The sequence below is a fragment of the Gambusia affinis genome, linkage group LG18 (genome assembly GCF_019740435.1).
Source record: "Gambusia affinis linkage group LG18, SWU_Gaff_1.0, whole genome shotgun sequence".
NCBI classification, from domain to species: Eukaryota; Metazoa; Chordata; class Actinopteri; order Cyprinodontiformes; family Poeciliidae; genus Gambusia; species Gambusia affinis.
The window spans coordinates 8,567,096-8,589,080 of NC_057885.1; the positions used below are offsets into that span (position 1 = coordinate 8,567,096).

Here is a 21,985-nt window from a genome sequence, read left to right on the forward strand (position 1 = left end):
AACAATAGTTTTTTTCAGCGGGGGTCAGAGTTCTTGAGCCATATGCTATGATTTTTAATTTTCCCCCCTGCCTCTGATACAACACCGCCCCAAGCCCTTTCTCACAGGCGTCAGTATGTAAAACAAAAGGCAGCTCAAAGTTAGGGTAAGCGAGCACAGGTGGATCAGACAGAGTGTCAATAAGCTGCCTCAGGATGTGGTCATGTTCACCTGTCCAGCTGATAGGAGTCTTTGAGGGCAGCTGAACACCTTGGCTTTTCCTGGACTTGGTCTGAGTGTTTTCAGGACTCCTTTGACTTGTAGGAGGCTGTATAAAGGTTTGGCGATCCTGGAAAAATCTTGAATGTAGGCCCGATAATAACTCAGGAACCCAAGCAGTTTTCTTAACTCACCCACATTTGTTGGCGTCTTTTGACTGAGTGACTTGACAGCTTCATAGTCCTTTGGATCGATTCGGACTCCATTTTCTGAAACCAGCCTACCCACATATCTGACCTCTGCTTTAAACAGTTCACATTTGGTTGGGCGAAGCTTGACCCCATGTTGTTGTAGAGCTCTGAGGACTTTGCGCAGCGCCTCAACATGTTCAGTGAAACTCTTAGAATAGCAAAGAATGTCATCCAGATATGGAATACAACAATCATCACGCAGAGTGTCCAGCATCTCTTCCATACTGCGTTGAAAGGCAGCAGGGGCATTACTGAGACCAAAAGGGATTCTCACCCACTCATATAATCCCCAGGGTGAGATGAAGGCAGTCATATGGCGGGAACCCTCAGCCATGTATCCCTGGTGGTAAGCTTTACCCTGGTCCAGGATGCTGAACCAGCTGTGGCCACCCAGCGTGTCTAGGAGGTCTCGGATGCGTGGAAGTGGGTGACGGTCAGGCACAGTTTTCTGATTCAACTGTCTGTAGTCAATACAAAGTCTTAGCGTGCCATCCCGTTTCCTCACACATACTACAGGTGCAGAAAAGGGTGATTTTGACTTGACTATCCAGCCTTTAGCCAGTAAGTCTTGGATATATTCTTTCACCTCTTTGTATAATGGCTTGGGGATGGCAGTGTATGTGCGTTGGACTGGGATGTCATCTTTCAGGTTGATAGTCATGTTCAAACTCTGAATATTTCCAATGTCACCATCATCTCGGGCAAAAACATTTGATTCCTCAAATAACATTTGCTTTACTTGTTTTTGTTGTTCTGGTGTTAGGTGACTAATGTCCACTGGGGGGTGCCAGTAGACAGTATTGAATTGCTCCTGGTCCTGACTGGATTTGGACACAGAGCCAACAACACAGGTGGAGACTGGTGTTTCACGAGAGTCTTTGGGTTGGTCAGTCTCAACTAATTTTGTAATGGGCTCAATAGAACCCAAAACTGTTGGACTACTTAAAGTCACACTCTGGCTGGAATAGTTTGACACAGGCACTTTAATATACGGTCTATCTGTCTTTTCTATCTGTAAAAGTCCTGCTCCAACACTAAGCTGTTCAAGATGGACATTATCTAGTACTGGCTCAAACAACACAAGTGACTCCGTGGAGCTCATACTCTCGGGGACTCTACACTTAATATAAGCTACCTGACTAGGATAGACAATCCCCCCTTTGAAGCCTACTTTTACAGTAGCTGGCTCATGTATGGGACGTTCTTGGGTCTGGATAAAGCTTACTAAGGTGTTTACAGCAGAAGTGTCGATTCCCATTGCTCTACCAATAAGCTCAATCAGTTTGTAGTTCCCCCCATTGTCTCTAATGAACTCGTGGATCACATTAAAGCCTACTATGGGTCTCTCGATCTTAAGGCGGCTCACAAGGAAGGGTACACGTACAGATAGGTCTGGGTCGTCGTTACCCTCGAGGTTGACTACAACCTCCACCCACCCATCATAAGGTACTGTGTCCCCGGTGACTGCTTTTACATTAAGATCGTCATCCATCAGTTCACTTAAGGGTCTAACCTGTTGTCCGGGTAAATATCTATTTAGCCACGCATGATCTAAAAGACTTACCCCTGCCCCTGTGTCTAATACCACCGTTACTAGGTAACCTGCCATTATACATTTGAGAAGGGACTGGCGACCTACTAAGGGAGCTACTAAACCACGCGGTGTTCCTTTTTCAGTTTCTTGTGAACATGCACCTAACGTCTCTTTGCCAGTAGTTTTGGACTCTTTCTTTGAGCGGGACTGCTGAGGTTTGCCGATCAGGGGTGGTCCCTCTGCTCTGACCGTCTCCAGTTTCCCGACGTTTTCTTCAGGCACCCTACAGCACGATGCCCTTCCTCTCCGCAGACAAAGCAGTGGTTACAGTTCGGATTGGTTTGAGAAGCACAGTTCTGACAGCTTTTTCTTTCTCTTTGGGGTTTTGAGCTCCTCTGCTCTGGTGCTAAAACATGAGCTTTCAGGCTTTCCATAGCCTGTGTCAGTGCTTCTACTTGGGCACTTAGTCTTTGAAGTGTGAAGTCATTATTAATCTGATTTACTTTCACATTGTCTTTAGTTTTCTCTTTCAACTCACTGTCTGCAGCGTGGGCATGACTCACTTTGATGGTAGAACTTCGGCCAAGTCGACGCTTCCGCTCACTTTCCTCTGCCGTGGTCTTTATTACCTGGCGAAGCAGTGCCTCATCACTGACAGTTTCATCACCTAGGAGGGTCTTGAGGTCTCGACGAACACTGTCATACTTCTCCCCTATGCCCTGGCAAATAGTGTTGAGAAAGATGCATTGAATTGTGGAAATATCATACTTAACAACTGAGTCTGGTTGTCTGAGGGAGAACAGGATCTTTTGCTTCAGTCCAATCATTCTATACAAAAACTGTTGAGGGGTCTCATTTTCAGACTGCCTAGCACACATTAAATCTTGGAAGAGTTCTGTGCTACCTTTCTCACCTAAGTGAGACTGCAGGAAACTTTTAAGCTCAGAAACTGTGAGGTCGTCTTTTATTGTTAACATATCTCGGAAGTTACCTGGCTTAATAGCACGTAACACTCCTCTAATCACCTCATTTGGAGTGTAATTCTCCCCGAGACCCTCATCTATTTGCTTACAGATGCTATTGTAGCAAATTTCTGATGTTGTGTCACTAATCATTCCCCCATGCACTTTGAATTCTCTGCGGGACAGCAGTGGCAAATCTTTCATGGCTATCATACTCTCACCAGCGTGACTAGGAATGTTCCCTGAATGAGGAACAGAATACTGTGGTGAGCACAGCTGTTGATGGAGTTGGGAAGACTGGAGAAGTGGTTCCCCTGTAGCTGGTGGAACTGATGCCCAAGTTGCCTGCTGGTTGCGAGATTGGCTGGTGCGAGGTGGTGGTGTTGGATTCCGTCGCTGTGGGTCTGGAGAAGCAGAAGTGGGTAAGGCTTGGTTTAGTTGAGCTCGAATGGTGTCATAGTGGGCCAATAATGTCTGTACGTCTGTATCACCGCAGCCGTCTTGTGGCTGAGCAGGGGAAATGACCTGCTCACTTGTATTTGCTTCTGCTTCAAGGGGTACAGCAGTATGCCCACGATTCATTATAGCGCCATCTATGAAACATTCCAGTCTTTTTAATAATGGCAAGCCCTGGTCCTCCCGACCCAGGATTGTTGAACATGTCAGGTAGGTAGTCAGATACTCAACACAACTTTCTTCATCATTCTGATTCAGCTGACTGTAGTCCAGTCCTTCTATTTCTCCAAGAGAAGTTGCGATGAGGTGGGCTTCACTACCTGTTAGTTGGTGTAACTTTTTCTTGATGCTCCATACTAGTTGTTTTCTCTCACCAGAAGACATCTTGCTGATCTTGGACGCTTGAGTCCACAGTGCTGCACTCTGTAGGCTAATACACCCTTTTCACCGGTTATTGGCCTCTTTACCGCGCACTGGGTCACTCCTGGCTCCAGGAACATATAACACGAGAGGTCCTGGCAATCAGTATCATTGGATCAGCAGTAGCCCATGGATGTGTGGTGTGCTGATCCCGGGCGAGCCCCCACAATCTATTACACGTCCTGGTATCAGAACTACTGTAATAGTATTGGTGCAATCTAAAGGAAAGAACAGAGAGGAGTCAGCAGTGAAGCGCAACGCTGTCCTTAGCTTCCAGATTGCGTTTTCTTTTATTTGTGAACACACACAACCTTTAAAATATACAGAAGCAAATTACTCCACATTAAAGTATAACGGTCCTAAAAAAAATACGTTATATTTCAACGGTCAACGGTCCCCAATGAAGCAACCGCAACATAACGGTCCCCAGAGCGAGAGAGCACAACAGCAACACCACCCTCACCCGAAAACACTAACAACACAGCGCACAGAAACCGCGGATCAGCGACACATCACGTCAGTCAATACACAAACATCCCACAAAGTCGTCCCGGTGGGCTTTCTTCACTATATACTGACCTAAAGGAAAGAACAGAGAGGAGTCAGCAGTGAAGCGCAACGCTGTCCTTAGCTTCCAGATTGCGTTTGGGGCAGAGCGGAAGTCCATCCCAAAACCAACCTGGAAGCAACGCCCCGCCCCCAAACGAAGGTTCCGCCTCACCGCCACCACTCCCGTCCCCACCCCAGGAAAGCATTAAAACTGTAAACAAAAATGCAATTTGTTATATTTCTTTTAGAACATAGAATAAATTCTATCTGAAACTTATTTACAAATTAATTTAAAAAAAAAACTAAAGATTGTGGTGGGATTTTTAGGTGCACCACATGTAGCTACAATCCAGTAGCTCACCTCTGTCAGCATGTAAAGGTGTGTGAATGTCTGCATGTCAGGGGTGCCCAAAGTCAGTCCTGGAGGGCCGGCATCCTGCAAGTTTTAGTTCTCCCCCTGGTGGCACCAACAACCTTCTCAGCATGTCAATGTTCTTCTTAGGCCTTCTAACGAGCCATCATCTGATTCAGGTGCGTTAAACCAGGGAGAGAACTAAAACATGCAGGATGCCGGACCTCCAGGACCGACTTTGGACACCCCTGCTGTATGTAGTTTGAAGCACTTTGGGGTTCTCTGGACAGGTAAAGCTAATTTATCTTGTATTACAGAGTTTTGTTCCCAGCACTAGAGATATTTGATTGCCACTGGTTGCAGAATCTCTTCAAGAAATGATTCTTTATTGACATTACCTCCTTGTAGTGATTAATTGACAACAGTGGTGCCCAAAGTGGGTCCTCGAGGGCCGACATCCTACATGTTTTAGTTCCCTCCCTAGTTTAACACACCTGGATCAAATGGTGGCTCATCAGAAGACCTAAGAAGAACATTGACATGCTGAAAAGGTTGTTGGTGCCACCAGGGAGAGACGTGGAAGATGCCGGCCCTCGAGGACCCACTATGAGCCCCACTGCTCTAGAACACAACACTGCCTCTACCAAAGCTACCTGTGGTAGATGACAAGGTCAGCTTCTCGTGGGTGGAACATGGTCAGGGAAACATAAAATTTCTTCCATATGTTTTAAGTATATTTGTTTTGCAAAAGTGTCTCATGAATGTACCTTCCATTTATATTTTAAAGCATTTTCACCAAGAGTAAGGAGTTTGATAGTAAGTGCATCTTACTGAAGACCAATCTGTCAAACTGGATTACCTCAGATGGTTTCATCATTAGCTGTGTAATCCTTTAAGCAAAATACCTTTTATTTTGCCAGCTTAATTTTGACCAATGTTTTACATCCACCTACATTTTCTTATCAAACTCCAAACAGTAATCTGGCTCTGCAATGGTTGGCGGATTAGCAGATTATTAGTCTTCCAGTAGAGCATAGCGACTGTCAAAGAAACAAAGAAACTGTCAAAATTACTTCAAATATGATTACATGCAGGGATTGATGCAAGATTAAGACTGGAGGTGACGGTTCTTTTCCCCAACACCTTGTTTAGGGTAAGCCATTGTAGAGATATCGGAACAATATGGTGGAAAAGAGGCAAACAGACGAGACGTAGACCATGTTTATGTACACACTAATGCCTCAGGGTCCATTTAGAAACACCAGTTAAACCAGCTGTCATGTCTCTGGTCTGGTATGTCTGTAACACCCACTACAAACTTACATGGATACATCACGAACTGTCGTTCCAATTAAGTTTATGATTTTCAGTAATCCAGCAAAGTAACTTAACGCCTTATGTTTGCGGCTAAGCTAGCGTTAGCAAAACAATGTTTTGCTTTTCTTTTTTGTCGAATACAACAACCCATTGGAAATGAATTCAGGAAAGGGGTGATTGTATGGTTCATGCATGCTACAAATGCTGATTAGCAGCACTGCAACATGCTAGTTTCCAACTGATTGCCCATTGAGCCGGTAGAAAAAAGCCAGAGTCGGGTAGTAATTGACTACATTTACTTGAGTAAAGTTTCATTCTACCTACTGCGAGTAACTTAAACGAGGAAGAATAAGAATGTTTTAACCAAAAATGCATCAGACAGAAACACACACCTACAGTTTATGTTGAAGTGAGACTTATTGTTCTTGCTTTAACGTTTTTTTTTTTGGTTGGTTTGTTTGTTTTTTCCTTCTGCTGAGCTTATGGTAAAGTATTGATGTCTCTATATAAAGTTAGCTTAATAGAGAGTAGTTTAGTAGTTTAACTAAACTACAGAACTTTTAACATTTTTTTAATATGCACACCATGCTTACACTAGTTTTTACACTAATGTCTTTGCTAAACAATGATCTTACATGTGTGGTTGCTTCCATTTTTTTGAGAATTTTCATACCAATATGTCCAGTCCTCATTGTTGCGGTCATTACCTGAATTAATTGACCTTTAAATTGTAATGCTTGCATTGTCTTTTCAAAACCGTATGTGCTCCCAGCTGTTTGTCTTGTTTACACATCGTTCAACGTGTCCGTGTTCCTGGTTTAATTTCACTCACGCACCAAAATCAACAAGAGATGGCTTTGAACCAATGGGGTTGTCTGAAGATGAATGAATCATTTGAAGACATTTTGACATTTAGTGGCTCACTTTGCAATGTCAAACTCTGGCTCAAACTCGGAGGCACGCACAAACCTTGCTGGATGAAAATCTGTTTTTCCTATTGCATTCTCCACTCCGTAGGGATCATTAAAGAGCAGTTAATTACCCATAATCCACTCTGGTCCAGATGTCTGCTCAGTCAGAATTGTCCTCAATTTGTGTGTGTTTGCTCTCTTTCTCTTTTTTTTAACCAATTCGCCTCATTACTCAGGCTTTGCTTCTTTTTTTTTTGCTTTTTCATGTTTTCCCCCCTCTTTTATCCCTCGTGGGTATTTAGTATTCTTAGTATTTTTTTTTACTCCATCAAAGTTGTTTCTCTCTTTCTGTGTGTTTGTTTCTCTGCCCACAAGTTTATCCACTCCTCCCTCTTCCCTCTCCTTCTCGCTCGGCTCTCTTTTTGTCTCACGCTCTCTCGCAGCCAGAGGAAGTCGACTTGATTCAGTCATCACTAATAAAACTTCAGCTTACACCTGCTGTTTGAACCACTGCAAGGTACTGTACCTCTGTTTACTCATTTGCATTTGTTACACAGCAGATGTATGCAGTTGGAGTCTCGCCACGTCTGCCGCTCCAAACAGCGAAGCTGCTTGGGAGACAAGCAGGTTTTATTGGTTTGCTGCAGCTTTATTATCCTCTGTAAGTGTTTTCTTACAGTTTCGTTTTAACGGGGGCAAAAGGTCGTCGGGTTTCCTGGTTCCAGTGAAGGCGATTCGGCTGATTGCCGACTGTATTTTGAAGATTGGTGCTTTCGCGGGGATCGTGTCGTGTTCAGTTTGAACCCTAAATTGGTGGGATTCCACAAGTGTGTTGTAAATTTTATGCCAATTGGTGGCATTACATTTGAGCTGGAGATAGAAATACTTTGTGAAAAGTTGGCATTTTCTGTAAAAAAAAAAAAGAAGAAAAAAAAAAGTTAAACCTTGTATGTTGTTGTTATGAGTTACACATATTTCCTTTATTTAAAAAAAACTGAAAAATACCTGAAGCAATATTCATCTAATGGGTAAAACTAAAAAACAAACAAACTAGGCTCTAACATGGCTTGAGGGCTTTTAACGTAGCTACTGTGTATTTCTCTGTAACACAGTAAGTAAGCAAGCCTTCAGTTTTGTATGTTTCTTTTTTTAAAAGAGCAAAAGCAAAACCATTGATGGTGAAGCAATATCCCACTGTAAGCATCTGTATTTGTTCGTTTTCATCTTAGTTTCACGGTGAATCCCATAGCGCTACGCTAACACGCTACGCTAACGAGTTACGCTAACACGCTACGCTAACGAGTTACGCTAACACGCTACGCTAACGCGTCCTCATACCACACGCTTGAACTATAAACTTTTTTTTTTTTTTTTTTTTACAATACTCTGGGTTTTCTGGGGACTATCCAAATAAAAAGCGTACTTTTAATAAAGTAAGTATAACATACAGGTATATGGCCACATTTTGAAGTTTCAAACATCACTAATTTACTTTGTTGTCTAACTTACTCAGTTTTACAGGCATATAGGCCATTATGAGTGCCTGATATTGTTATAAAATGGGGTGGCAAGGTGCGGATGGACAAAAATATAACTGATCACCCCTTCCAGCAGGTGCAGAAATCCATAAAAAACAATAAAGTTGATTTATTTGCTCATTTAGTGCCAATTTTGCTGATATATGCTTGTTTGAAGATGTGAATTGGTCTGCACATGCTTTCCCAGTTGGAGGATGTATAATTCAGCAAACAAAAGATGAATTGCAATTAATTTCATGTATATTTGGAATTACTTGGTAAAATTGTGTATTGAGAAACAATTTTGTAGGTTTGTGTCAAAAACACCTGTGTGGCAGACACTGGAACGGATCATCTGGGCGTCACTGGGACGGATCGTCTGGGCGTCACTGGGACGGATCGTTTGGGCGTCACTGGGACGGATTGTCTGGGCGTCACTGGGACGGATCGTCTGGGCGTCACTGGGACGGATCGTCTGGGCGTCACTGGAACGGATCGTCTGGGCGTCACTGGGACGGATCGTTTGGGCGTCACTGGGACGGATCGTCTGGGCGTCACTGGGACGGATCGTCTGGGCGTCACTGGGACGGATCGTCTGGGCGTCACTGGAACGGATCGTCTGGGCGTCACTGGAACGGATCGTCTGGGCGTCACTGGGACGGATCGTCTGGGCGTCACTGGAACGGATCGTCTGGGCGTCACTGGGACGGATCGTCTGGGCGTCACTGGGACGGATCGTCTGGGCGTCACTGGAACGGATCGTTTGGGCGTCACTGGAACGGAAACAACAACAGCAGCTGCTGAATAAGAATCTCTGAAAATCTCCAACAGCAAAAAGTGGATACTTTTGTGACTTTCATAGAGTCAAACGGCGCGGCTTTAAAACTGCTCTAAATGGTAGCGACAAAGTTACTGAGGAGGGAACATTGAAATCTCGGTTGGACCCATTGGTCGACTGGATGACGGCATTCTTAGTTGTACCATATTTTGCAAAGTGAAGACTTTTAGTTGCGTACGTACGTGCTTACGGTCCTTTTCAATCAGCAACTTAGTAATATAATTTTCACTTTTTGTCCTTCAAACCGGTTTGTTTGCAATGTTTCACAAGTTCTGTGGAGCTGAAAGCAAAACAAATTGCATTATTCCACCCTACTTTGGTTTCATGGAACTCGACAAACAGGTATATTGTTTCTTTGCTTTGAACAGACCAAAGCAAAAGTAAATAAAGCTTGAATACTGTTGTAAATGATGTGGAGGGGGGGAGAATCTGGTTTTGATCCTTCCTCTTTTTCAAAGAAAGGTTTGGCTCGGCATTGTCTTTGCGTTGGGTCAAGACTGGGGCAAGAGCGAGATCAGTGGACGGAGAAACAAAGTCAGGGTTTTCTCTCAAAACTGAAGCCGAGGCTGGATGCGAAACTTGCTTTGTTATGGAACTGGGACATGAGAAAAGAGAGGAAACGAGGAGGAAAGTAAACACGGTCTCACCTGCGCTGGCTTTTCTGGGACAGACAGAGGAAGTCAGAATCTGATAAAATGGATTCAGACAGAGAGCAAGAGGCTGAAGTAGCGACCAGAAAAACAAGCTAAAAAGGATCTGTCGGCACGCGGCCGAACCGAAAATAGTGAAGAGACATAAAGAGATGTGGCAGAAGGTGTGAAATCGAAGCTGTCGACTTTACGAGAGATTCTTAAAAAAAAATATAGCTGGCAAAACTGCAAATCAGCAAGAAAGCAAGCAGCTTGGCTTTTAAAGGCAGCCTGTTCCCCCCTCTGGGCCTTGGAGCCTTTACATAAGCAGCAGGATCAAGTATGAGCGAAAACTAAAAGCAATCTCTGTGGGAGGCCCGCGGATAAACCTGGATTAGTGATGGTTTCAGGATATTTGTAATAGGGAATCCCAGCAGATTTCACTAAGCAAATATGTATCGCGTATGCCACAGAATATTAGCTGCAAACAAAAAGAAAAGATTTCCGGGGCGATGGCGCCCGTCCGCCTGCCTCAAAAGGGCCGTGAGGAAAACGGCGAAAGCAACCTCAATGTAGCTGTGGCACCGTCTGTACTTTTCAGACAATTTCTCATCTGGTACTAAAACCCATTTTAGAATTTTGTTATCGCAATTAATGAAGGAATAAGTCGCCGTTTTATTCTCCAGCGCTGCACAATGACGTTATGAAACAGAATACTTTGTCCATCTTCTGTAAATCTGTCAGGTTTTCTTTTTCTGGTACAGTGCAATACCTTGGTGGGTAATCAATGTAGTTTAAATTTGTCCAACTTTGGTTTTGGGGGTGTGCTAATATCAGAAAAAAAAAAAAAACCCAAACAATTTCTGCTGGCAAAAATTGATGGAAAGTTTTTATTAGCAGTCTTGTGAACCTGTGAGCTCCAGGCGGTTGTGTTGTAAACGTTGCGCCACTTTTTATTTAGCAGTGGAGTTTTGGGGCTATAAGGTCTGCGTCGGCGAAGCTAACACCACACGATAGATTTCTAAAACAGATTAACTGTCTTAGAAATTTGACGGGATGCTAACGAACTAGCCGCCTGATGCTAACCCAGAGTCTTTTTTTTGATTAAATGTCTCTATTTTAACAAGACTAAACTCCACCAACACCCTAAATACCACAAAACCTTTTCCATTTTGCTGTTTTATTAATAAATCATCAAGATGTTTAACTTTTTTAGCTGTTTTTTTTTAGCTGTCATTTCAGCATCTACGCCTGGCTGTAGCAGTTAGCTTATGTTTTGTTTTGTTTTTTTCTCCAGGATTTTCCACACTTAATTTCTAAAGTAGCATAGAGTGTGTTGTACCAGCCAAGTCTAGCATTGCTGGTCTTTGTTTCTGACTGATTACATCAGTAAAATATATTTTGGATAGTAAGGAGAGTGATTTTATATAAAACAATCATGAGTATAAATTAGAGGAATGTTTTATTTCATGTACAAGAATTGACCAGTTCAGCAGAAAAGAATTAACATGACTAAGTCAGTAAAAGTTGCAATTATAAAACAATTTCTTTAACATTATGTGCATCTGAAACCAGATATTTACATACATTGTAGCTTAAAGGAGCTGCATGGTGGCAAAAAGGTTCTGGGTTTGCGTTGACGCTGTCAGCATATTGCAAACATACACTGTATCCTATTTAACTAAAAATCAGTCTGCACAATAATAATACCCAAAGAAATGTTTGGAAGGCAATAATTGTGTACAAGGTGTCACCAAACCGCAGTGTAATATTCATTCCTCTGCTTTAGCCTCAATACTTTAGATGCTTATACCTGACAAAGATGGGACTTTATAATATGCAAATAATATGTGAAATTTTAGCAAGCTGCTGTGGGAACTTTGTTAAAAATTACTCATACATTTGAGCCATGCAATTCTACTGAATACTAAGGAAATAAATGTCTCTTCTTCTTCTTCTGGCCTTGGAATAGTTTTGTTAATTCCAATTGACTCCAAATAAGAAAAGTAAATATCAGACAGCTATTTAAAAAAAAAAAGGCGTTTATACGACGTAGCATTATGTTTCTGAATCAGTCTTTTGCCCTACAACAAAAGAAAAACAAACATCCAAAGCCCACCGAAGAAGACAGGATCAGTAATGATGCTATTAAAGAGAGAATAAAAGCCGCAAAAACGTGTCTGCTGAGCAGAGACGGTCTGTCAAGGTATCTCCTGCTGCGAAGGCTTTAGCCAGAAGTGGTTGTAAAAAAAAAAAAAAAATCCTTTATTTTATTTTCTTCAGAAGACAGCAGGCGGAAGTCACTGTTTGTGTGAGGTGCATTAATTTCCTGATTGTTGATCCAAGCACTAAATGAATGTGAACAAACTAGTTGAGTGGGTGCATGCTGTCAAACCAGACATGCATGTTCCTCAGTATTTAGCAGTTGTTTGTTGTTTAGAAGTTAATCACAATCCAAAGCAAACATTTAGCATTTTAGCTGCAGTTGATCGTCTTCTGCTTTAATCAAGGTTGACTCAGCAAATACTTTGACGTCTTTTCAAACGGGAACAAGCAGCTTAAACACAAGCCAGGCATCTTCTCTGTGTTTCCAGCAGTAAGCCTAGATGTGCAATGTTCTTTTCAATTAGGTGATATTGTGTTCATTCAGCACCTTTTTTATATATATATATATATATATATATATAACAGCTGTTTATTAGGATGTGCGACGAGGCAGAGAGAAGAGGTAGGGAAGTGAGGAAGAGGGAAGGCATAAAAAGGCTGCAGTCTGTTCTCACTGCAATACATCAATATGTGGTTCTAGTATGCTATGTTCAAGCGTAAACCAAGACTTTAAACATACATTTAGAACAAATAACATTTGGACCTAATTTGCTGAATTCAGTTTAGATGAAGAGAAAGAGAAATGAAAAAACTGACAGAAAACGCTAAAAATGCCTTCCACAAAGGGAAGACTCCAGAATGGGTTATGCAATCATTAAAGTAAACTCAAAGATGGAGGCACAAGAACAAGAATGGCCTCCAGTGCTCTTTACGGTCTGCTCCTGCCAAATGGACATGACTTCCAGAGTCTCTCTCTGTAATGCAGGGGTGTCCAAAGTGGGTCCTGGAGGGCCGGCATCCTGCATGTTTTAGTTCTCTCCCTGGTGGCACCAACAACCTTTTCAGTATGTCAATGCTTTTCTTAGGCCTCTAACGAGCCATCATTTGATCCAGGTGTGTTAAACCAGGGAGAGAACTAAAACGTGCAGGATGCCGGACCTCCAGGACCCACTTTGGGGACCCCTGCTGTAATGTGTGTGTGAGGTTGTGTCAAACTGCTGGGTGATAAAGTCACGTTAACTTCAGATTGAACTTTTCAGCTCAAGTTGCATGGCTTATCCATATGCAATCAGATTTCTGTGCGGATGAAAAGCAAATGTTCTTTGGTGTAGGCAACATGCGGTACATCCAACACGAGGGGAACCTCAAGACTATGACTTTTTAACCCCAGGTCTGATATTTTAACTCAAGTTCAGAACTGAAGAAGCCATTTGGATGAGAGGCGAAACTTCTCCAAGAAACGAGTGACGAGCTTCCTGTTGAGGAACCCCACTTACTCTGCCGTACTTTCCTCCAGGGAGATCAGCGCGTACTTGAAGTGGATGTCTGTGCCAAGGTCGATTTTTATTTTTTTTATGATCGTGTACTCGGTGTTGCACAGTAAACTGCTCCAGGCGTTCACATGCAACTGTTTTTCCGTGCGACACCCAACAGTTGTTGCCACCAATTGCGAGGACACCCAAGTAGCTCATCAAGTTTATTGAATCCATTCAGATTGTGGGAAATGAAGTAATCTATCACGTGAAATGTAGGCAATCGGTATGAGTGACTATGAAACCCCGACCATGTGCGGACGGTGCGCGCAGAGTATGCGCTACTCACAAAGTACGGCTGAGTTTGTAAAAGCCTTCAAGGTCTGATTTAACAAACAAGCCAAACGGAAGACAACAATCACTCTCCACACACTATATGCTTGTTTCAACCTTATATTTGAAGCAGACAAGCATTATTCCTTATGTAACCACGTCTTACTTGGGTGTACTCCACTCTACCAATAGCTTACTGTGCAACACAGTCGTAAAAGTTGATCTTTGCGCGAGCGTGTCTGGCGGAGGTTTGCTTCGAGTTCACATCGAGTCCGCACAAAAGTCAATTTTCACAACTGCATACGCATGCTCCCTGTGGCCCAGTAAATTGCTTGTTGGGAACCGGTTCTAACATCGAGATGTTTTGTACGCGGCACCGAGCTGATAAGGCTGGGAGTTGGGGCAACCAGTCGCGAGGATGCATGACTGCCACTGTCTGTGCCACACTAACACCTGTGCAACGGCTGCCTTAATCAAGAAGAAACACAGCCCAAGTGCCCAAGTTGCTGCTCATCAAGTTTGCTAGTAGAAATGTAGGCAATTGGTGCACTTGAGTATGAAATCTCAACCGGGAGCAGAGAGTGCAGAGAGTACGCCAGACTTTGTGGGAACCTTTAGGGTCAAACTTTATCAGGTTTTCTACGATGTTAAAATTTGTTCAATGATCTGAAATATATCAGTGTGACAAAACCAAGCCAAACAGGAGACACTAATCATTCTCCACAGCACTGTATTCTTTGTCCAACCTTTTACTTGAAGCAGAATAGCTTTATTCCTTGTCCAATCGCATCTCAGCCTTAGCACTTTCAGTTTCATCTTTTCTACCAGTTTTTTTCCCCATTTCTCACTGGACTGCCCATCTCTCCTTCTCACAATCCCTTGCTCCTGATTGGCTGATTTCACCCTTTTCTCTTTATGAATTGAACAGCAGTGGCTGAATTCGACTGGCTGGAAGCTAATCAACTCAACTCACATGCTTCCTTTCCCCTCCTTTCTCTTTCTCTCTCTCTCTCTCTCTCACACACACAGACATTTTCCCAGGTTCACCTGCAACCATCAGAACATCTCCTCCAGCACAATCCCTCTTTCCCCCTCACACACACGCAACCTTTCACTCTCACCGGCATGCAGCCTGCTTTGTCAACAGCTCACGTCGCATCCAAGCTCTCACTCTCTCTCTCACACACACACACGCGCGCACATAGCTCATCTGCAATCACCCGCCGGGCTCACACACTCATCACAGGTCGCGTGCAGTCACACACTCTGAGGTCTCTTGCGATGCTGTGACTCCTGACGTCGTTCTCCTCGGTCACACGGCGGCTCGACCTGGGCTCGTCTTTCACTTGCAGACCACAGACCCTCTCTGTCTGTCTGTCAGTCGGCGTGTGTGTGTGTGTGTGCGTGTGTGTGTGGCGGTGGCATGAAGCGGTGATGTTCTGGGACAGGAAGAATAGTATGGGCAATTCCCAAAGACGGCCCAAAGGAAGACACAGACCCAAATCTGCAACAGGTACCTTAAATCTTGTGCTTTAAAAAAAAAAAAACTGTTTGTGTAATAATTTGCTGTCAGCATCACATTTCTGCCCTGGCATGCGTCTCATTCCCGTTTTTGTGATTGGGGTAATTCTGTGTAATTATACTTTCGTATCCATCCCTCTTTTAATCTTTTTCCTAACCCCGTCATTCATTTATTCAAACTTACACTAAAATCTCTCCTTTTGTGCTCCTCTTTTCCACCGTACAGCTTCACACATGTCATTTTCTTTCCCCACAGCCACAGTGGCTTTCCTTTCCGTTTCCTACTTCTGTCCATTCTTCCCCTTTATCAAGTCTTCATTTTCCCCCAGATGTCGCCTGTGCATCTTTGCTGTTTTCCAGGCTCAAAGCAAATAATCAATCCCTCATCATTATGGATTATGAACCGTCTCACGGTCCACTGTTCCACCCAGTTCAGCATTTTCCCATTGTGGATCCCTCCCTCCATTCATGCACTCGCACTGGGAAGCCTCCACTCATTCTGCATCTGCACCTGGAACGGCACTCTTCCAACAAGACCGTTGCTTAATACATCCGTCTCCTGATTTTGTTGCCTCTCTGTCCATAAGCTCTGCTTTAGTTTCCAGACTCGTGTAGCTTTTGGGCTTCTCGTTTTAGCCGTCCAGCTCTCTGTAGCTTTATCCATCGTTTCCACAATCCCACGGTTTTTGTTGTGAAGGACGCTAGCCCCGTCCATTTGCTACTCACCATGCGGGTTTCGCTTCATCTTGGTTGCCAGGTTTTGAGTGTAGTAGGTCAATTGGTCGTTTTCTTCTTGGCGTGTGACCAGACCGTGAAACAGTGTGTGAGAGTGTTTAATTGATACGCTTAATTGATTACTGCAAAGCTCTCTCTCTCTCTGTGGGTTGTGAGTCCTACGGCTTCACACGTTCTTCGATGCACTACCACATCCTGCAGCGTCGTCCATGCTTGAGTGCGTGTATGGATGAGTGTATAAGCGTGTGTGTGTGTGTGAGATTGCCCATCTTGCATGGCTGGACAGCATCACTGGCGAGCTCTACAATTATTTCAAAAGGCGACTGGTTCCTCCGAGAGAGGCGGAGAGAGGAAAAATGCCAGATAAAACATTTTTTGGGAGATCTGGAAGGTCAGACATGTTGAAGGAAGGTGTAGCAATAAGAGAATTGCATCAATTTACTCCCCATTTCCTCCCAAAACTAAGGCTGATTCCCTATCGTAGCGCATTCGTGCAGAATGCATGTAAGCTTTAACCCAAACTGACAGCCGCCCATCTGTTTGACCTTGGCTCTAATCAGCATCTGAAGCTCATTTGCTGGCCTCAGACAGCAGGAAACAACCACATCACCGTCACTCAGCGCTGCACTACAAATGCGGCTGCATGATTTAGTGCCATGCCGACGACAGAGCGGAGGACTAGAGGCGAATCTGAGGTTTTCGGACTCAGCGGATAAAATGACACCTCTTGCTCTTCAGGTGAAGAGCTTCCCGACACCTTGTGTGTGATACACGCTTGGAAATACCTGTCATGCTGAAAAAGAAGTGGTTTATATGGGCATAAAAATCTGGCATAAAGTAATTCTCTTGCCTTGTCGCAATAACCTTGACAGCGTTGTTGTAAAATAGGATTTGGATAAAGTGTCTCTGCCAGAGGCTGTTGGAAATAATTTTGGTTCTTTTAAAGGGCCAGTATCATGTTTTCTAGGCACATAGTGCCATTTTATAGCACAATCAAGTAACTATGTTTCTTTGAGTTGTTATAGAAAGCTACTTCTATCAAATATGACTTAAAAGTAATTTTTCATTCTGATTTAACGCCTTGAAAATGGGCCTCTGTCTCTTTAAGAAGTTCCTGCTCTTTCTGAAACTCTGCCTTAAGAAAGTCACCACAACATGGATCCTCATTTTTACCAACATTTCACTGATGAGCAGCTCATATATGGAGCTCAGCAGAGTTCCACCAGGTGTTTGCTAATTGGTGCTGGCTAGTCTGAAGGAGCCAAGTGGGGGAGTTGCAGGGGAGGAGAGCTCAGAAACTGCAGCTCGGAGGCGGAGCTAGCTCCACCCAGGCGTTTTGCACAGCTGAATGATTGCCATGAGAGATTAAAGGATTTCTCAGACGTGTGTGAAAGAATCACAGCAACACTCCAGGTGTGTTTCTGATGAAGGAATAACATCATAACATGATGTGAAACTCAAAAAAGTAGATTTTACATTATTTTGCCCTTTTAACAATCATCCAGAACTGTAACCTCGTTTCACCAGTTTGTAGCTCCAAGGTTTAAGTTTAAACCACTCTTTTTTGTTGGCTTTTTGCAACCCTAACCCACTTATTCTGAAGTGACTATGTGAGCTGAGAGACATGCACATTTGTCTTTGTCGTGTTTGGTCCTAATGCGCTCTGTGACCTTCAGCATCTTTGGAGCGGTTCGTCTGTGTCAGGCCGAAAATTGCTTTGGCATGTAAAATATTAACTGGTGACACTTGGAGTTTATCAGCCAACGAGTACTTCATACCATCATGCTTTTCAAACATCATTAATGGGAATTTATCGCGACAACAATAAATCTAATCTCATCGTGATATGAAATGTATCACAGTAAATTATAAATTATACAATAATTGATACTTTTGTGATATATTGTTCAGCTCAAGTCTCTCATCATGGAATTTCTGCACTTTATTAAATATGCTAATGAACCATCTTCCCTGTTTTGTGTCTCCAGTGGCCATAGTGTCATTCTTCTTACTAAATTACTCATCAAAGTCGTCAACCAAATCACAAAGCAACCTCAGGCGATCTGGATAACATTTCACCACAGTCATCACTGCTCAAAACATTTTTTTGAAGTGCATTTACAGTTTGGACCGCTTGTAAAAGATGCTGATGTCTGTCAGTCAGCGTGTGTGTGTGTGTGTGTGTGTGTGTGGAAGAGAATTTTTGTTTTACTTCTATATATCCATCCTCCATCTTTTTAAATCAAAGGATTGAGAAAAGAACGTTGAACTGTCTGTCCTCTTGCTAGTATCACCTGCATCTTAACATTGCATAAGCAACGTAACATAGCAGCTGCGTTTCCTGTACAAATATGTACAAGTACTAGACTATATGCTGCTAACGTTAAAAACACAATTTTGCAATTGCTGTGCGCAATTCTATTGTGAACTGGAGTCTGCCAGAAAGTCAGGATTGCTCTGATTTAGCAATGCTAGTGATGAGACTATCAATCTAAAATGTTTAATCCCTCACATATCTGTCACAATTTATCTTACAATACACACACACACACACACACACACAGAAAAACTGATAAAGGGATTCTGTACTTAATCATACCTACAATATTTTTAGCAGGGATGATCTTCCATAGAAGTTCAAGCTGAACCTCTTCATTCAGATATTTTCGAATGGATAGATGATGTCATATTCAGCCTCCTGCAGCAAAGGCGGGAAGGTGGGAGAGAGGGTTGTGTAGATGGAGATGATGATGATGATGATGACGACGACGACGATGATGATGGTGGTGTTTATGTGGACCAAGAATTAGGAAATGGTCCACATAAACCATGAGAGAAACACAGAGAGAGAGAGAGAAAAAGGAGAGAGGGAGAGGAATTAGAAGTGGGGTTGGTGGAGAGCGGAATGGGAAGAGATCGGAAACGGAGCCGTGGGAACGTGCGCTGTGGAGGGCCTGCTGTTGCCATGGTAACCATACAGGTGTTGAAGCGGGTCAGCTGATTTCCTGGTCGGCGCTTCGCCAGCAGCCGGCGAAGCTGCGGGCGAGAGTGAATGCTTTCAGTTTGTTCATTCATTAACAGCAGAGTGTGTGTGTGTATGTGTGTGTGTGTTGCCTACCGATGTGTCCGCAGTCCGGTGGGTGTGTCGCACTTTGTTTCCTCTGGGAATACCTTGCTTTTATTGGAATGGCAGCGTCCAGCATGCTACAAACGACAAATTCTTTCCTTCTGCTTTGACCCTTTTAAGTCTCTCGGACCATGAGACGCAAGACAAAAAAAAAAAAAAAAAAGAATTAAAAAAACATTCCTCAAAGCTCAATGTCAGAAAAGCAGCCAAGATTAGTACCAAGTCTCCATAACAACCATTAGATCATGTCTACATGTCAACCGGTCGTGTGGGAGGCATGCCAAGAAAAAGCCTTTTCTCTCCAAAGATCATGGATGCAAACATGTTGAGTGAACTTAGCTATACTTTTATGTGTTTATTACGTAATAAATGATAGGTGTGTGCGTGTTTTTACATCACACCTGACTGGGAGTAACAGAAAATGTTTTAAAGCAAATTCAGGCAATCATTCTGACAGTTCCATTTCACTATTAATAGATCAACAGTTCAGAAATGTTCATCTAATTAAACTAATAATAATTTTAATTCAATATGTCAATCGGTAAAACATTTTCTAAGAAAGTCCAGCTGATTGTGATCAACACACTCATTATGCAGCAACCCTATGGATCCAATGAAAGATCATTTGGAGACCCCATAGTATCATAAAAATGAACTAACTAAGAAAAACTATACAGTTATTAAAGATAGTAGATGAAGAGTCTAAGAAACACTGCAAAAACCCAACATCTGACCATGTAATTTTGGTTTAGTTTGTAGTGCAAATGTCTTAGTACTCTTAAAATGAGACAAAACTAATTCACAAGTAACTTTTTTCAAGCTGTAGGAACTTGTTTTAAGTAAACAATTATTTAATATTGATGAGAAAGTACTTGTAACAAGATATTTCCCCCATGTTATAAGTGAAATAATCTGTAGTTTTCCTCAAAATTAAAGAATTGTTTACTGAAAACAAGCTCCAATATCTTGCTGAAAAGTTGCTATGTTAGTTTTGTCTTATTTCAAGACAAAACTAACATAAACTAAGATGTTGCCCTAGAAAGTAGACAAAAAGTTACTTGGTAAGATTTTGTGTTTTGCAGTTTTAGGATCAAACGAAAATTGTACATGATGTAGTTTTGTATATTTGTGCAAAAAGAGACTTTCTGAAAGTACATGGTCTGGTGCAATCACTGGGAGGAAGGAGCTATGATAACGCTCCTTTGTGCATTTAGGATGCAGCAGCCTATCAGCAAAGAAATATTAGCAAGAGTGATGTTTTTTTTTTGTTACAAGAGTTCTCCTATCTTCGTCTACCTGCACTGACTTTAAGCTTTGTTAGGACTCTTATTTTTCTTACACCTGTATTTTTGTCTCTTGAATTCCTTCTTTCTCTAAAAAGGAATTGCTGCAAGTACCAATCCTTAGAAATGTCAGCGCTTATTTTTGCTGGGTCACAGCAATGACAGCTAACAAACCTCGAGGAGAAAACACTAAATATATTTCTGTCTGGACGAACATGTAACAACCCACGGATCGCTAGAACAACAAAGATGTTTTGTCGTAATGGCTAAAAAAAAAAAAAAATTCCTTAGACCTGCAATGACATCCTTAACCTTCGTTGATTAAACGGACACCAGCCGCTGAGCTCCTGTCCTCCTCCACAGCCGGCATTGTTCTGCATTGCTGTGCTTCAGACACGGTTTCCTTGGAGCCAGGGAGTTGCAGCCACGGACTCTTTGGTTACTGTGCAGCTGCAGTGGAGATCTGAGTGCCTTTCTGTTGGGGAACAAATACTGATTTCTTGCTCATATCAACTGTTGTTAACACCCACAAAGTGGTACTGTTGCATGGATTTTTGTGTGTGCATACAGAGAAAGTGCCTGATTGCCAGTCGCCGCTGTCATTTTCAGGAAGCTGATGTCAAGGAGAGGAAGGAAAAGAACAAAGTTGGTGACAATAGCTATGTTGGGTCAAAAAAAACAAACAAACTGTAAGCGTTTGGGTTTAGAGATTGACAACATTTACTGTGCTAATATTGTAGTACTAAATACATCCATAAACATAATTCCCAACTTGTATGAAATTATCTGGTGTATTTTGTCAGTAACACTTTCAAGTGAAACGTTAGGCTGACGGAGCGACAAGCTCTTTATACGTCTATGCTGCATTTTGGGGAAATTGTAGTTGATAACTTACCAGAAAAGCTTAAAGACGCCAAACTCTGTGAACTGTATGATGCTGTGAGAGTCCTGGTGGAGCCAGCTGCATATTGTCTGGAGAAAATTGCAAACCAAGAAGAAGACTACTTCCTGTCATCTTCTTCATGGTTTTCACCAGTAGTAACATCCTGGTTGACTTGTGTGATGCGGGAAAAAGGTGTTTCCGTTACATTTCTGCGAAATACATTCATTTATATACAGCTAAAAATCGGCCTCAAAAACCTTTTTTATCGAAAAACGTTTCTTTTTTCTAAATTGTCGTGTGACCAGTTAAGCAAATTTATCTTCGTGATTTCAATTTACTCAATTCCACGGTTAATGGAAAACGCAGCTATTTTTATCAGTCTCGGTTTACTGAGGTCTATTTTACGTCTTTTCTTTAATATATATATATATATATATATATATATATATATATATATATATATATATACAAAAAAAAAAAATTCCCTTCTCACCCACCGCGGGTGGTGATTCTTCGTCCTCTTAGCTCGGGTCCTCTACCAGAGGCCTGGGAGCTTGAGGGTTCTGCGCAGTATCTTGGCTGTGCCTAGGA

General features: G+C 42.5%; 2 protein-coding genes across 4 annotated transcripts in view; one reads left to right on the plus strand and one right to left on the minus strand.

Moving 5' to 3' along the window:
- Positions 1 to 21,985, plus strand: part of nhsl2 (NHS-like 2) — a 131,646-nt gene that overhangs the window by 46,793 nt on the left and 62,868 nt on the right. Inside the window, exon 1 of one of the 2 annotated variants that reach the window (XM_044097040.1) lies at positions 14,425 to 15,358. The exons of the other annotated variant lie outside the window; for it this stretch is intronic. Within the exon in view, the coding sequence (XP_043952975.1) occupies positions 15,280 to 15,358 (79 nt within the window). The 5' untranslated portion in view covers positions 14,425 to 15,279. Of the gene's footprint in view, positions 1 to 14,424; positions 15,359 to 21,985 lie in introns of those variants that run through there. 2 annotated transcript variants of the gene reach the window in all.
- On the minus strand, positions 7,478 to 21,798 carry LOC122819953. 2 transcript variants are annotated; one of them, XM_044097044.1, is made up of 4 exons: positions 19,220 to 21,798; positions 18,705 to 19,137; positions 8,795 to 9,240; positions 7,478 to 7,857 (listed from the first exon to the last, which is right to left on the minus strand). In XM_044097044.1, the coding sequence occupies exons 2-4, from the start codon at positions 18,755 to 18,757 to the stop codon at positions 7,637 to 7,639; spliced, it is 720 nt and encodes a 239-aa protein (XP_043952979.1). In that variant the 5' UTR covers positions 18,758 to 19,137; positions 19,220 to 21,798; the 3' UTR covers positions 7,478 to 7,636. The 2 variants fall into 2 exon arrangements, with proteins under 2 accessions (XP_043952979.1, XP_043952978.1); XM_044097043.1 differs by having other exon boundaries at positions 18,705 to 21,798.

Bases quoted from the DNA above. Each gene is read 5' to 3' on its own strand.
- LOC122819953 (XM_044097044.1), bottom strand. From the start codon at position 18,757: ATGAAGAGGTTCAGCTTGAACTTCTATGGAAGATCATCCCTGCTAAAA. The intron at 9,241-18,704 runs GTAGGTATGATT...TTTCCGTTCCAG, and splicing joins TCATCCCTGCTAAAAATATT to TGACGCCCAAACGATCCGTT. The intron at 7,858-8,794 runs GTGTTTTTGACA...TTTTTTTTACAG, and splicing joins TTCCAGTGTCTGCCACACAG to AAAATGCCAACTTTTCACAA.